Raw genomic sequence first — 16,127 nt, forward strand, 5'->3', positions numbered from 1 at the left:
CCTGGAATTTCCTCCCTTGGAGGGCACTGTCTTGCCTTTCTTTTCTGCACCATGTTTAGGAACACACTATGTTGTAGGAACTTAATATTTGTGCCCACCAAATTTAATATCTGCCAGTTGGCTCAAAGGTCTTGAGGTGAGGAAAGGTTCATTACTGTATAAGCAGACACCATGCAAAGACAAATCTGAATTCAAGGGGGAAAAAAAAGCCTATCTAATAGGAAAAAGTTGGTGTATACACAGACAGTAAAGATAGTCACAGTAGCAGAGTTTCTGTCTTTGGTGTTGTGCATTGCTCTCCCTTTGCTAATGCATGTAATGCTTCTACAAGTGTTAGATTAAAATTCAGAGGAAGAGAATACTCTGTTTTCCTGCCAAACCGGACAGACCACTGTTCTGGTTGTCTTGCTGGCTGTGAATATTTTGTCCTTGGTTACCATTAACATTGCTGCAGCTGTGCCTGATTTGCTGATTCACTTGGTGACTGTTTTTCAGTTCCTCTGTTGGGATTTTTCTCTTAACTGGTAATGTAACTGCTTTTAGTCTTTGAAGATGTAAGGAAAAGTCACACTGTTCCTCATACTAACTTAAAGTCTTCCCAGATTTACCCTGGGATATGTACAAACTGTTGTATTATAAAGAACTTCCACAAGAGGAAGAAATGAATGTCAGAGCTGCTTTAATGCAATGCCTCTCCTACCAAAGGATTGACTCTAAAAAGTAATTTTCATGTTATGCAAATTATATTACAGGTCTCATGGAAAGGAAAGCTTTTCTGTTGACTTCACTGTATTCTGGAGCAAGTCCTAGCAGCATAAATCTCACCTTAAACTTATCTTTCTAATCTGACTGATGTAAATTATTGGTTTGGTTTTTTTTTGGTTTTTTTTTTTTTTGGCTCAGAGTTAAAATCTGGCAAAGGACAGTAGACTCTTTTCTATCAACCAGAAATTCTTGATTTCAAAGTACAGTTCCGGCTTATTAAAGAAACCAATAAGTTTTTCTAAACATGAAAATTTAAGCTCCTAGAAACCATATATGCTTTATTTCTCCTCTAACCTAAGGAACAAATCATGGAGTCAGCTGATAGCACCTTGTCCTTTTCAAGCAAAGTCTGCTATTAATCTGCACAGTCTACTGGTTATCTATGTGCAGTCATAGCAGGTATTGGTAATCAATTTTGTTTATTTTACTTTTAAAAGATAACTACTTTGCTTTAATTTTTCAATATATTTGGTGCTTTCTTTTAGACATTATGTTTGGTTCTTTTCTTTTAAGCCATTGAACATTTGTAACTATTTTTGGCAAGCATTCTCACTATGAGATATGGTAAAGTTGTATGGGGGACACAAATCAAAATCTTTATAAAATAACATATGTATTCAAACAAAATCCCACAAAGGCATGGATAAGTTAACCCAGGTGTGTGTTTATAGTACAGAGGTTTTTATATGGCATGTTTATGTGTGATTTATATTCATTTTAGAAAGTATGACTTCTGAATTTCGAAATATCCAGTGGTCATGTATATATTTATTAGTGTCACTATCTTAGTTAAGAGAAAAAGATTGTTTTTTAGTATATCACATTTATACATCCCATTTTACTGTCATTCAGAGCTTGAGGTTTTTGAAAAAGAGGTATTTCAATAATTTGAACGTATTTTACACCTTACTCAGCTTTTTGCTTTGTTTCATACTAGGAACTATTTTTAAAAAAAAAACTTTATACTTCAAGTAATTTAAAACAACATTTCCTTTTCTCTGAAGACTGCTTTGACTAGAAATATTTGTGATAGATACATTAGAACAGTTTGTGAGCAGTGCAGCAGTTTGTCCATTTTCCCTAATCCTCATTTTCATAGCTGAAAAAACTCTGAGCAAGTAATTTGTAACAGGCTGCAATCCAGCTGTTTACACACAGCCTGGCTGAAAGAAATAACCATGCAGAGCCCCTGCTATGTTCAGTTCTGCCCAGGCTAGAGCAGCTTGTCAGGCTGGAATAATGCTGTTCTGTGCTCAGGCTTTTCACAATACTCACCTGACCACACTCAATTGGGGATGGACTGGGCTTTTAAACTCAGTAAGAAACCATTTTTTATATGTATGTATAAATACATTGGACATCGTTCTTTATGGGTCATATTCTATTCTCTGGTCCTCAGCTGTAACTTCTTGTTCACATACCAGGTTAGGCAGCAGCCTACAAAGAAATATTATCTATTTTGTCTTGATTCCTCTATTCAAAGAGCATTTAAATATTTAATTTTTTAAAAATTTTATTCAGGAAATGACCCTGGCACTTCTGAGACCAAGTAGAAGGAAGAGGGATAATGACAATGCAAGTACTTAAAAACACAGCTACAAGAAAAGGAAAAACACAGGTCCAAACAAGGCTGCAGAAGATGGTCACATTTCTAGTGTGATGGGCAACACAGAAGAGATTAGAGAAAAAGTGCTTTTAAGACTTCAGTAAATGTAGTCTGTGACTACACAGATCTGTTTTTCCTTTTCAGTTGACAAACAATGACTGCAAATTATTTGAATTACATGTTCTCCCTAAAAGCTTTTGTAGTAATTTGCCAGAATAGTCTCCATTAAGATGAAATAATTTTGTTTGGAGCTTAGATCTGGTTTATTACAGTGCCATTTTGTAGTAAAACCCCCACTACATGAGCTGATAATTGTCTGTCTCTGAATTCTGCAAGATTACAGGAGGTCTGCACTCCTGGTCTCAGACGCGGTTTCTCTTTATGGTTAATTAGCCGTGGGGGAGATTCTCAGAGATGATGAGTTCTGAAAATCCTTCCAGAGACAGATGATAAACAAGCCTTCTCCTGCCCCAGGTCATCTCCACTAGGAAATTCAGCTTTTGTCTCCTGCCTCCTTCAGGAGAAGCCTTTACTGTAGAGGTAGGCAGGATGTTAATGTGATGCCGTCCACAGTGGCAGGTGAATGAATCCATCTACAGAGACCGTGCCCCATTGGTGTGTCGCCGTGGCAAGGGAACAACCTGGAGAGAGCATTGCCTTCCACGCCGGCTGGAGTCCCTTGCACTTTGGTGAGAACTAAATTAAATTAGTTGAATGCCTGTCGTGCCTCTGTTCCTGTTCGTCTGCCTCAATCATGCAAACTTGTAGTTTTCTCTCAATTTCTTCCCTTGGGCAAAATAATGCAAATTATGTTTTATTCTTTGAAAAAAGGGGGAGCCTCCCTCAGAAAAGGGAGGTGCAAAATAAGATGTAAGTAGTGATGTGCTTGTTCTGTGGCATCCCAGTTAATGATGTCTGCTATCAGGTCACTGTCCTGGGCAGAAGCTGCCATGCTGTGCCACTGGGAGAGATGGCCAGTGGAGCTTGTTCATTTTATCGACCTGCTTGGACTACAGCCCAATGTGAACTCTTGTGTAAAGAACACCATCATTTGAGCTTAATCCTCAAACAGCTTCAGGACCTCCTGTTCAGTTCAGGGCTGATAAAACACCCCAAATCTCTGGCTGGCCTTTCGCTTCGTGACTATTCTCCTTTAGTTTAACATCACTGACCTTTTGATATTGCAGCACGACTCAGCTGTTGCTCAGGAGTTACCCTCCCTCCCTTTTTCAGCCTCAGGAATTAGTGTGGGGGGAAGTTTATATTGTTGTTGTTTTAAACATTTAAGTAATTTTATTTGTGTGCAAGTCTAGAAACAGTATTGCGGATGCCAGTGGCTGTGAAAGGCACTGCGGTAATTATTTCTTTATGCCGTAATACGCGTTTGGAACTTGTGAGGAGCAGGAAGCGCTGTGAATGTCATTCGGCTCTTGGGGCCCAGGAACGCTGCCCAAGCAGTGTTTTTAAAGCCAAGGCCCTGCCGTGCCCCAGCGGAGGTGCGGACCCGGCAGGCGGACGCAGCCCGGGATCGGATCGGCCGTGCCCGCGCAGGGCCAGCCCGGGCCGGGCCGCAGCGCGGGGCCCGCGGAGGCGTTGCCGGGCGGTGCGCGGCCCCCCCGCGGCGGGGCGGGGGGCGGCTCGGTCCCTCCCCGCAGCGCCCCTGCGCGGCGGCGGCGCGGCCCGGCCGGGGGGGCGGGAGGTGCGCGGAGCCGCCGCCCGCAGCAGCCGCGGCGGCAGGGAAGGGGCTGCGATGCTCCCGGCCGAGCGCCCCCCCGGAGCCGCCCCCGGGCGAGGTGAGTCAGCGCGGCCCCGCGGTGCGCGGGGGGCCGGGCCGGCAGCCGGGGGCGCCGCCGCCTCCCCTGCCCGCGCTCCGCGGGGACCGGCTCCGCGGGGCGGCCGGGGCCGGCCGTGGCGCACCGAGCCGCTGTGAGCCACCGGGCTGGGGAGGCCGTTCCCCCGCAGTGTCTGTCCCGGCCCCGGCTCCAGCGCCCTCCCACCGGGGCGGCGGGCCTCGTCTCCGCAGCCGCCCGGGATGCTGCCCGTGGGCCCGCGCCGCAGCTTTTCCCCACAGGCGTTCGCTGCCTCGCCGGGGCCGGTCAGCTGCGCCTCCCCGGAGTCGGCCGGTTGTGTCAGCCTTTACGGCCTCTGTGGTGGGTGCCGACCTCGGTGGGGTGCCGGCCCGCTTCTCCGGAAGCTCAGCATCTTGGTTGAAGCGTGCTGCAGCCGAGCCATGTAATACCCCCTGCCCTCCCCGGTGACAGTCGTAGTCCCGGAGGTGGCCGCTGGCCGGGCCGTGTCCCGCGGGAGCTCCTGCACAGGCATCCCCGCACTTCTTGCCGCCAGCATCCAGGCGTGGCGTTACGTGCGGCTGTCACTCGGATCCAGAGCCCTTACATCCTTAAAATACCATGGGGTTTAGTCAGCGGCTTGTCTGTTGCTCCTCTGTTTATTGGAACAAGCGTAGGAACAGATACTTATTTAGGAAGTCAGCGCTGAAGGTGCCATAGCTGCTACGGATGCCTGCGATGTTCTAAGTTAGATGGAGTTTAAAATCCGTGTCTGTTTAGCTGCTCTAAAGTTTTAGCAACAGAGTCTTTTCAAATGTTGTGTTAATGAAAAAGTGCAGTGTTGAGGAGTGATAAACTTGGTTGGATAAACAAACTAGCGCAGAAGAGAACAGCTGAATAAACTTAGTACTGATGTATTTCAGTAAAAACTTCCCCAAGCATTATTACATTACTAAGATATATTAGGTCTTGTTGTCCACTAGTTGGTAATGTCCAAGGAAAAAGATTACAAAATGCTAAGTTTTCTAGCTTGGTTATTTTGTGTGTGGTTTTTTTTTTTTCACTGGGTAGAAATAGTGGACAAAGGTGACATCTATTTTGTTGTTTGTATTCTCTGAAGACCCACCAAGGATAGGAGAAAACAATAATCTCTTTAAGGGTAGTATTTATGGTAGTAGTCATAAATCCAGTAAAACTTGTAAGAAGACTTAAAAAAAAATCAAACAGGTGGAGTGAGAATATGAGAGTAGAAGCTGACGATATGAGGAGCTAATGGGAGGAAGCTGTGCTTTATCAGTAACACAGGGCACAGCTAGAATGCAGCCTAAAATTCATCTTAATCTTCAGCTACAGTACAAGGGGCCTGAGTTTATATAGCAGTGTGGGAAATTGTGTGCTGCTGTCATGATCCATCTGTAGATGTGGCAGTTGGTCCCAGAGGCTGGAATGGCCAGAAAGGCCTTGCTGTCCTGCAGCAGACCAGGACTGCTGCTGCTGCCAGGCTTGCTGGGGCAGCTGGGTGCCCGTGTCCCTCCCCAGCACTGGCAGCACTGTGCTCCTGGAGTGTCTGGGGCACTTGCCTGGTTTGTGGCTGAAAGCACACTTGGAAATTACCATAATTAATCAAGTGTAAATCTTGGAGGCAGTTGACAGCTGGAAAACTGGTTAAAAAAACTGGAGGCTGATACCAACTAAAAACAAGCTCTTTATCAAATAGAGTCTCCTTGGACATCTTAATGTGCACATATTAAATGGAAAACAAGAATGGAATGCAGGAGTCCTAAGATGTGAGTTTAATGTTTTTTCTTTAATAGATAAGGATTCATAGTGTTATTTACTTTAATGTTAATACTAGCACTATTGTAGCAACTTCAGACCTATCTTAAGTGCATTAAACCTATTATAAACCTGATCTTGACATATTTCAGATGTACTGTTGTCAATCTAATTGACTAAATGTGTCAGTGCGTTGAGTTTTTATATCCATATTGAAGAAGCAGAAAAACCTATAGCCCAACACATTAAATAAGTGCATATCAGCAACATAAAATAAAGCAGTGTGAAGTGCTATAGAACAAGGTGGTTTCACTTTCATGGAAACCCACCCTAATTATGTTGGTTAATGTTACAATACTTGTGTCTTGCTTTACAGTTGAAACAAGTACATTTCCCAGCACCAAGTTAATTCATTCTATGTGATTTATTTCTGAATTTATAAATTCAGAGTCAGGTGTTCATGCTGGGGCCTCACAGGAGGAGCTGCTTGCCTTTAGAGAGCAGGGGATGAGGTGGGGCAACCTGTGGGAGTTGTTCTGGATGGCTTGGCAGGGAACAGCCCATCCAAGGGCTCCGCCTGGAGGTTGGCTTATGTGGGAGAGGCTTGGAAACTCTTGGTGATGCAAGAGTGAATGAGGTCTAGGCACTTCTCTGTCATGACGTAAGTTGTTTGTATAACATTCTCCTCCTTTTTGGCATGGATGCAGGTGACAGCATCAGGCTGCTCCTTAGGGGTGAAACTTGCTTGAAAATGGAAAACATGCTCTATTATTTATGGCTGTTGCAGCAGTGCCTTGTAGGCCTGCTGGATGCAGGGCTTCCTTCTGGAGCTGCTGCACAGATAGCAGGAAGTCTTTGTTCCAAAAGTTTTGGAGCTTGGATCGGTGGGTGGGGGGGCTGAGGAGGAGGTGGTGTGCATGAGCTGTGTGATGGATGCACTCATGGCAGTTTCACCAGCTGGGGGATAAGTGAGGTGAGCCTTCGTATACTTTTCAAGTCTCCTTCTCTAGCAGACCTGTTCTTGATCAAACAATACTTAGTGACTTAAAGTGTTTTGAAGAAATGTGGTTTCTATTCATGAATTTTAAAATGTTTGTATGAAAGCTTCATGTGGAGTTTAGTGTATTTGCTACTAAGTGAGTTTTCTAGTCAGTGAAAGGCTGGAAGGGGTCAACTAAAATGTGATGCCATTCTGGCTGGCTTTGATTTATCTGCACAATGCAAACAGCAAGCTGGCCTGCTCTGTTCCTACAGCTGCAAGTTGTTTGAGAGATTAATTGACCATTCCTGTTCTGAATACATTTTCTGAGACTGTATAAATAGAAATCTTCTACAGTGGGTAGTTTTGTTAGGTATTTAATGGGTTAAGCCTCTCTTGATCATTCTCACTGTCTTCTCATGAACTGTCACGGGTCTTTTTGGTGGTTTGTGTTTTAAGATTCACATATATCCAAACCCAGATTTTGAGTCTCTGCTTTGTGAATCTTTATAATTTAATTCTCAAAGCCTAGTGAATGGAATATTGATGCTGAATTAAACTTTATTTTAGAACTACACTACACTTTCACCTCAAATCTAAATTTCTGTTGGTCTGCAAATGAAGTTTCATTGCCTGGTTCTGTAAGTACCATGGTATTTTCCCTGAGAGGTTTAGGGATTTGCTACCAAGGCTGATCTCTTGATTGACTTTTTTTTTTTTTTTTTTTTTAATTTGAGATCCAGTACAAAGCAGGGGTTTTTTTTTCCCAAAGTTTTGGGAAGAGTGACTCCAAGGGGAGAGCTGAGTTTTTAGTATACTGTATTATTATTTTTCTTTGTTTATTTTGTTTCCTTTGTTTTTATTCTTGTAATGTCAGGTTGTCTTGAGCAGATTAGCTTTTTATCCTTTCTGATCTTGAAATCCTGTTAATTATTAGGAGAGACAGACTAAATGAGGATCGATTTAAGAAATAAAAGCAAGAATGCCAAGAAGATACTTAACTAAATGTAGAATACCCTCTTTCTACCTACCTGCCAAAGAGGATCATTACAGGCCTTAAAATGACCATTGCGCTGTCATCACCGAATTTCTTGGGACAAACAGTTCTTCCTCCATCCCCAAGATACCTGCTCAAAGGTGCAAGTCTGCAGGGAAGTTGTATCTGTTTGCAGGGGATGACTGGATAAAAAACATATTCTAGATGTAAGGGCTTGAAAGTGAATTTTGACTTGCTAGAGTAATAGATACTAAAGCAGGTGACAGCAATCTGTATCAGGAAACTCAGAAAAAATAATAGTCTCTACTTAGATAAAAAAAATCCTATCTGTGCAAATCTTGAAGGGAGAAGAGCCTTGTGATTAACAAGTACATTCTTTATATCTGAGGAGAAGCACATGCACTTGTGCATGAAGAGGCTCAGAGAACGCATGATCTCACAGAATAATCCCCAGTCTGAGAGAGCTGGGTCTGCTGCGCTTCCCGTGCAGCTGGGAGCGAGGGATGCGCGCTCCCAGCCCGGCACGGTGGATCACGGGCTGGGGGGAAATTGGCACTTCAGGTCTCACTGAGCTCTTTTCCCATTGTAGCCTTGTAGGGGTGATGGGATGGTGAGGAAACAAGAGCTTGGTTCCCAGTTCTGAGTTCTGTAGTGGTTTGGGAATGTAAACCTCTGTCAAGATAAAAGCTCGTTTGTTAGCTGGAGGACCAAAGTGCTGTCTTGTGACACACATGTGCTGCTGTGCTGTGCCCTTGCTACGCCTCTTCCCTTTCCCTTTGCAGGGCTTTCTCAGGATTCTTGGAGGAGTTCTTTACAATCTACATCTTAGGGCTTTCTTGTATGTTTCTGAACCCTAAGTTTGGGGGTAACACCTCCAAAGCATTATTCCTGTTTTTAGAGTGATGGTACCACTCTGCAACCTCTCTGATCTTATTTGTCCTGGCAGAGCTGATTACATTCAACAGGCCTCCAGCAGAATGTTGTGTTCTCTTCAACTTCAAATGAGTTAAAATTTATATTCACTCTGAATATAAATAACTCTATTAACCTTTCTTCCTTACTCCTGTTCTCCATTGTTCCTTTTAAACTTGCCAGTTGTGCTTGTCTTCTGTCCTCCTATTGTCTTGTGCATTAGGAAAGTATTTGCAAAGTAAAGATACAGTATTTGAAGGCAATGGTTTAAATAACCAATAGATAACTAGTCTCATCACTGAGAAGTATATTGGTGTTTCTGTCTGTCTAGTTTGCTGCATGTTCAATCCCTGACTGGCACAGGGTTTTTGTCAGCAGAATGAAGGCCCCATAGGTTCAGGGTTTTGTAGATTTTTTTCAGTAACAATACTACTCTGTTCATTTTGTTTTCAGTCATTTATTTTCAGAATTTAAAACATTGCTTATTATGACTTTCAAAAACCTGACTCCTAAACAAACTAGTGATCAAAACAATAAAGAATGCCATATGGTGCCTACCACTCTTGAAGAATATTTCTGAAGAGTGTATTCTGTATTATTAATAACATTCAATGAAGCTCTTAGTGTGGGAAAATATTTACTGAAATTACTATGAAATACACTTTTCATAGCGTTCTAACCCAGGATGTTCTAGTCAGAATAGCATGAGTGGATCTTTTGGATTATGCAATTGCAATGTGTTTGAAGATGGATGCTGAGGCCGATACAAATTATGGAGGGGGGAAGAATATGCAGCAACTGAAGTGTTTAAAGATTAACAGTATCATAATTTGTTATGTACTTGCTATTCATACAACATATGAAATTGAAATTCCACTTCAAGAGAAAAGAGAAACAAAATTAATACTAATTGCTCTAAAAGCCTTCAGTATTATTTATATGAAACCAGATGGTTCAGAGCTCATATACAGGAATAAACTTGTTTAAATGAGGATGATTTCAAGCCATACTTACAAAGAAGTTGTCCTGAAATATCCACATCGTTAAAATGTGAGTTCTGTCTTGTCATGTCTGGGGAACAGGAAATCTATTCTTCAGAAGTAAATGCTGTAAAGCTCTGATGCAGCAAGCCAGCAAGTTGCTGTAAACAGATGAGCATATACTGAAAGCTCAGTTACATCCCCTTGACATAAGTGGGGCCCTGCACAAGATCTGGAGTCTTTGTTGTCAAAGAAAGGGAAGGCATAAAGAAAATAAGAGCACAGATGATGACTGATCTAATTTACCCATTAGAAGGGCTTGTTTTATGGATATAGAAATGAGCAAAAACCCCACAGTCCTTCCACCTGTCAGGTGGATGTGGTTAGCTGAAACAAAGATGCAGGAGCTCACTAGACAGCTGTTGGGTTTTGGTTCATGTGGCTTTTGATGGTAACAGGTAAGGGCAAGAAAATGTGCTTTCACATTTGACTGTTCTAACAACTTAATCAGGACTGTCTAAGCTTTTGACAGTTGAAATACTTTTTTAAAAATTTAATTGGATTGCCTCTGAAGAAACTGGAGGAAAAAACTTAAATCACTGTGTATATGCTGGCATGGTTTTCATTTACTTCTGACCTTGAATACATGAATATTTAAGGTTCCAAGATTTGTATGTAGCCTTTTCTCCCTAAGTGAAATCAGAGATCCTCATAAATAGTATCCCATAGAAATGACATTTAAAAGTGAAAAACATAGACAAACCTTATGAGTGTTTGGGATTTTAATGATGGTATTTTTAGACATGTCTTTCACTGAACTGTGTAAGGTTTAGATTATTCTCGTGAGCTGTTGTTTTTAGAAATATTCATGGCTTGTTGTCAGCTGTTAGCTATATGTTGAATCAATAGGGAACATTAATTTAACACACTAGTGAATGTTGGTCTCTTCTCTCTTATTAGCCTTTGTCAGTATTAAATAATCCATTCCAAATCCATTGTCAGTATTGAATAATGATGAATTATAAGTAATAAATTTAAAGGCACTGGATATACTGTTGCATGACTAATTCTAAGGGGATGAGTAATGAAAGACTTATTTCATTGTCCTCTTCTACTTGGAATAAAGTACAGAACTGCAAAAAAACACTTATCATAGAATGATATAATATCCTGAGTTGGAAGGAACTCAGTAGGATCATCCTGTCCAGCTTCAAATTCCTTGAGCAGGTCAAGATCATAAATGGAGTGCTCTTTGAGAAATTTCAGGTTCTTCTGGTTCTTCTTTCAAATATTGGTCCTTGAAAAAGTTCCTCTGTGATAGTAATACTAATCCAAACAGCAAAGGATTACAAAACCAAAATATATAAAATGTTTAACTTTCTCACAATGAACATGAGCTAATCTTACTAGGTTAAATTTAAATATACCAATAGAGCAAAAACCGTTTTTAATAATGATTTGGAGCTGATAGCCTGCTGGCAGAGCTGGTTTTTATTCTTTGAAAAAGACGCTTTTCTTAGCTAGGCTAGTTTATTGGAATGGGTTGTTTTTAAATGTGAAAGCTGGTTGGTCACTCAACGTCTAAGGAGTGTTTATTTTTTAGTGTTGCTTATCAATTTTGCAGGCTCTTCTGCAGAAGATAAGTGCAGGCAGCTGCAGTGCTGTTACCTCCCAGTCCACCTCTTTTCAGTTTCAGAATTTGACTTGAAGATACCTTTATAGGGCCTGTCTCTGTTTCTTTGCTCCCAGGTCTTTGATGTCTTTGAGATTGTTATTCTAATTTTGGTCTTAAAGCCCCATCCTAATTCCCACCTCTTCCCATTCAGTGTAGAAGCTCAAGCCTCCCATCAATTTCTCCTGTAGTTGTGGAGTGCTTAGAAAAATGTATTTCGAGAGGAGACTGATGAGCCTTTTGAAGGCTATCATGAGGCTTTGGATAATAATTTGTTTTGATGATCAAAATAACCCAGATATATGTGTGTATTGCTTAATTACAAAATCATGACTATCCTTTGGCATAGGAAGGAATACTGAAAATAAAGCAGTTAGCCTTGGGGGAGAAAAGCCAACTTGAAAGAAGAGACTTACAAAATCTAGCTCTTAATTGCCACAGTAGCTCTGAATATATGTTATTTTCTCTTCTAAACATGAAAGATGTTTTATTGCACAATATAAAAGCTGATGTTGGGAGAACTTCACAGAATTGGTCATAAAACACATTTTTATTGATGCTACCATGTACCACTAGTCTAGACAAACGGCCTTCCCCACCCTGAATACTGCATTTATTGCTCAGGAATGTTACTTACAAGAAAGAAGCGGTCTTTGTCCTTGATGGCTGGCATTGCAGGTCTGCTCCCCTGTGGTACCTTAACCACCTTATGTTTTATTTGTTCACAGGGTAGCCCTAGTTCCTTGAGAGTCCACCAGATATTGGATTCTTATGGTAAACCATGGCAGCTGATGATAAGGTGGCCATTCTAACCGATGATGAAGAAGAACAGAAGAGAAAGTATGTGCTTGCTGATCCTTTCAATGGCATTTCCAAGGATCAAGACTTGCCCCCCAATAATGAATCCCCTTCGACAGAGACAACCACTGCCCCAGATGAAGAGCTGGATTGGTTAGAAAAGCACTGTGTCAAAATAAACAACGATCTTCTGATCTCAAAGGTCTTTTATTTTTTCTTCTATTCTGCGTATGGCTCTCTCTACCCCTTGCTGCCCGTGTACTACAAGCAGCTGGGTATGACACCCAGCCAGAGCGGACTTCTGGTGGGCATCAGGTACTTTATTGAGTTTTGCAGTGCTCCCTTCTGGGGAGTGGTGGCAGATCGCTTCAAGAAAGGCAAGATTGTCCTCCTGTTTTCGCTTTTATGCTGGGTTTTGTTCAACCTGGGCATTGGATTTGTGAGACCAGCCACCTTAAGATGTGTACCAAAGGGCCTTCCCCCTACGCATCCCACCAACGCAAGCAGCCTTTTAACAACAATTCTGCAAAACACCTCGATGTCTTCTCCACTAACCACAGTGAGTGCTGCATCCCCGAAAGTTCGTGGGAGGAGAGACCTGGTCACTTCCAGTCCAGTCACTTTGGAAACAACAGGGACACCTAATCCCGAAATAACATTCCTGGTACTTACACAGAGCAATGATGAGGATTTTACCTTGGAAAACAGTACCCGTTTGATTTTGCAAAGCACCACCACTAGCCCAGCCTCACTAGGGAACACAACGCTGAGCACCACCCCAGCTTCCATCAGCACAAAGCCAATGCCTTCTGACCAAGCTGTGCTCGTTTATGATCAGCAAGAAGTAGAGGCCATCTTTCTACTCATTCTGCTGGTTGTCATAATAGGAGAATTTTTCAGTGCTTCGTCTGTTACCATTGTGGACACCATAACTCTGCAGTACCTCGGCAAACACAGGGACCGCTACGGATTGCAGCGTATGTGGGGGTCTCTGGGCTGGGGGCTGGCCATGCTCTCAGTGGGAATTGGCATTGACTATACTCACACAGAAGTTGCCATTGAAGGTCAAGGATGTAAGGCTCCAGAGTACAAGAACTACAGGATCGTTTTCATTGTTTTTGGTGTCCTCATGACAATGGCGTTAATTGTGGCCACCCAGTTTCGATTTCATTACGCGCACTTCAAGCAAGATGAAAATAAGAGAAAAGAGGTAGAGATCTCACAGGTGGACAGAAATGCCTCCAATGAATCTTCAGATAACACTCCTACCAGTATGAGTCAGTCACAGTCTTTCAGTTTTTGGGACCTAATTAAACTGCTGTGCAGTATCCAATATGGCTCCGTGCTCTTTGTGGCCTGGTTCATGGGGTTTGGATATGGCTTTGTGTTCACCTTTCTGTACTGGCACTTGGAAGACCTGAATGGCACCACCACTCTCTTTGGAGTTTGTTCTGTGCTCAGTCACGTGTCTGAGTTGACTGCCTACTTCTTCAGCCACAAACTCATTGAATTGGTTGGTCACATCAGGTAAGATAGCAGCAATCATTAAAGAGCTGTACAAAAAATGGTGACTCTCAGGCTCAGCCCTTGTGCTACAAAGTGAAACTCAAGCTAATTTTTAATTCCTGTTCAGTTATGTGGCTCACATGATGGATTTTTCTGTTATTTTAAAAGTTGAAAATGCTCTGAAATGCTTGCTCTGCATGTTAGTATGTGCTTTATGCCTGGCACCATAACCTTTTGCAGATGGTTCCAGAAGATACCCTTGTTCCCTGATTCATCACTCGGTTAGAGATCTTTACAGGTTGCCACCCATTCAAGGGTTGTCTGTTTTGACATACAAATACCATTAGTTTTTCAGTTTTTTTCCTGTGAGTAGCAGCATTCTGCAAACCTCCTGCTGTAGCCTAGTTCCCCTTGCAGGGCAGTTGGTGGCCCCCACGGTAGCCTGGAAAGGTGTCAGCTGCAGGCTGAGAGGGGAGAAGCTGAGCTGAGGAAACGAGGTGAGCACCTCCTGTGTACCATGGCCTCGTAATCAGACTCTGGGTGTTGGCAGAATGGGGTTGCAGCCTGGCAGTGTCACTTACTAGTTCAGGGCTTGCTCTCCTCCTTGAGTTGCAGCAGCGTGTGTCAGCTATGAAGTGAGATGGCTGCAGGGCTTGTCCTGTTGTTTTTGCCTTGTGTAAGTGAAAGCGACTGCTTCCAGCATATTAGTGAACATTGGTTTCCAGTCAATTCACTAAATTGACTTAATAGCCACATATTCTAAATCCCTCTACTACTCTTAAAAAAAAGCACAGGGGAGGAAAGATGGGGAAAAACCTGAGTTAATGAAGCTGCAAAGGTGGTTTTTTTGTATTTACTCAGATATTCTGTGCATCTAAGTTCAGACCTGTGTGTTGTTAGCATCATATCCTTTCCAAATGCCCAGTTTATAATCATACAGTCATTGAGATTTGAGTATTTTTAAGCTGTTTGCACTGTTCTTTTTGTGTATTCTGTTCTAAGGTTTTGCTCTTTGTTTTGCTTTTATTGGGATAAATATTTTTATTCATTTGCCCTCTACTAAAAATGATTGAGATGTTTAGCGCAATAATTTGAGAGATTACTTAAAAGATGGAGTTCTTTCTTACTTGAAACTGAGGAGGACCTCTTTACTTAGAATCAGTCTTAATCTCTGAATTTGACAATAATTAGTAAGAGAAAATGACACCTTGCATGCAAAGCCTGGAGGAAGGATATGGTGATGGAGGAGTGGTGAGAACAGATCACAGTCTTCATAGCTAAAGATAGCTTGGGTATGCTCTTTCATTGTATATTATAGTACAAAATTCAGACTTAGACTTCAGCTAAAGAATGAAAACCAAAAGAGTGGTAGGATTGTGAATAAGATGAAATAGAAGGGATGGGAGCATTGGTTACTGAAAAGAAGGATGATATATGGGATTAGCTCTCCCTCCCCCCTTTTTTTTTTTTTGGCACTGCTAAGCCTGTGAAGCCAAGATTGAACCAAGATTAAATTGTTTAAACACTAGTCCCTGTTTGCTATGAAACAGCATTATGCATACCTACACCTGGGAAATGCACATTAGTCATATTTTAGTGTTATCTAATGCTTACTTGTGTTTAGTCATAACAGTTTGAGATGACTCCTCCTGGTTGCCTTGTACTTTCTGAACTTTGTGTGTTTGAGAGGAAGCAAGCTTTTTTTTTTTTCTTCCCCAAAGAAAAAAGGATAGGAGTTCATAGCTCATCTTCTTTGATAGTTATGTATATGTGTTGTCTGCTGCCTTCTAGTGCAGAAAATTATTTTCCTATTAGGAATAAAATTCCAATAGCCTCCAATTCCATATCCTTAGCCAGAAGCATTTGGTGTTGATATTTTATCTATTTTTTAATAGATCAAATTTCCTTTCTTCCGGGTTGTTGGACTTCTAGATGTAGACATTCTTTCTGCAGTATTTGAATACTTACCATTCAATTTTTCTTTCTGTGCTGAGTATTTGAAGACAGGCATGAGTACCAGAATTGCATGCATTGTCACAGTAGCAGGAAAAAATGTTATTGAATGTCCTTTGTAGAACTGCAAGAAAACGGGCTTTACACCTTATCAGACAGAAGCTCAGTTTCCCTTTTCAAGTTTTAAAAATCTTTGTTTCTGCCATTGTATGTGGTGGCATATAAAATCCTTCCAACAGTTTGAAACCTCTTAGGTTTTCACAATTTTTTAAAACTAATGTTCAAATTATTGTCCAAGTGTTTTATGCATGACCATATTAAATACCTGCTGATTAAAATGCCCAGTTTATAACTTCATTAGCTCTACTATTCATACACTTATGCAGTGCATGTGTG

At 41.8% G+C, this 16,127-nt stretch overlaps 1 protein-coding gene across 26 annotated transcripts in view; it reads left to right on the plus strand.

Moving 5' to 3' along the window:
- The window catches only part of MFSD6 (major facilitator superfamily domain containing 6), a 51,409-nt gene that overhangs the window by 14,928 nt on the left and 20,354 nt on the right, over window positions 1–16,127 (plus strand). For 13 of the 26 annotated variants that reach the window (XR_008431924.1, XM_053948276.1, XM_053948257.1 and 10 more), the window contains 2 exons: window positions 2,287–3,060; window positions 12,203–13,799. Coding sequence is in view for 25 of the 26 variants with exons in the window: in XM_053948276.1 (XP_053804251.1) it covers window positions 12,256–13,799 (1,544 nt within the window). In the remaining variant the exon portion in view is untranslated. Of the gene's footprint in view, window positions 1–1,064; window positions 1,165–2,286; window positions 3,061–4,056; window positions 4,165–5,875; window positions 5,946–12,202; window positions 13,800–16,127 lie in introns of those variants that run through there. The other 13 variants (XM_053948254.1, XM_053948265.1, XM_053948263.1 and 10 more) reach the window with 6 other exon arrangements.

This window comes from Vidua chalybeata, chromosome 7 (genome assembly GCF_026979565.1).
Source record: "Vidua chalybeata isolate OUT-0048 chromosome 7, bVidCha1 merged haplotype, whole genome shotgun sequence".
Lineage (NCBI taxonomy): Eukaryota > Metazoa > Chordata > Aves > Passeriformes > Viduidae > Vidua > Vidua chalybeata.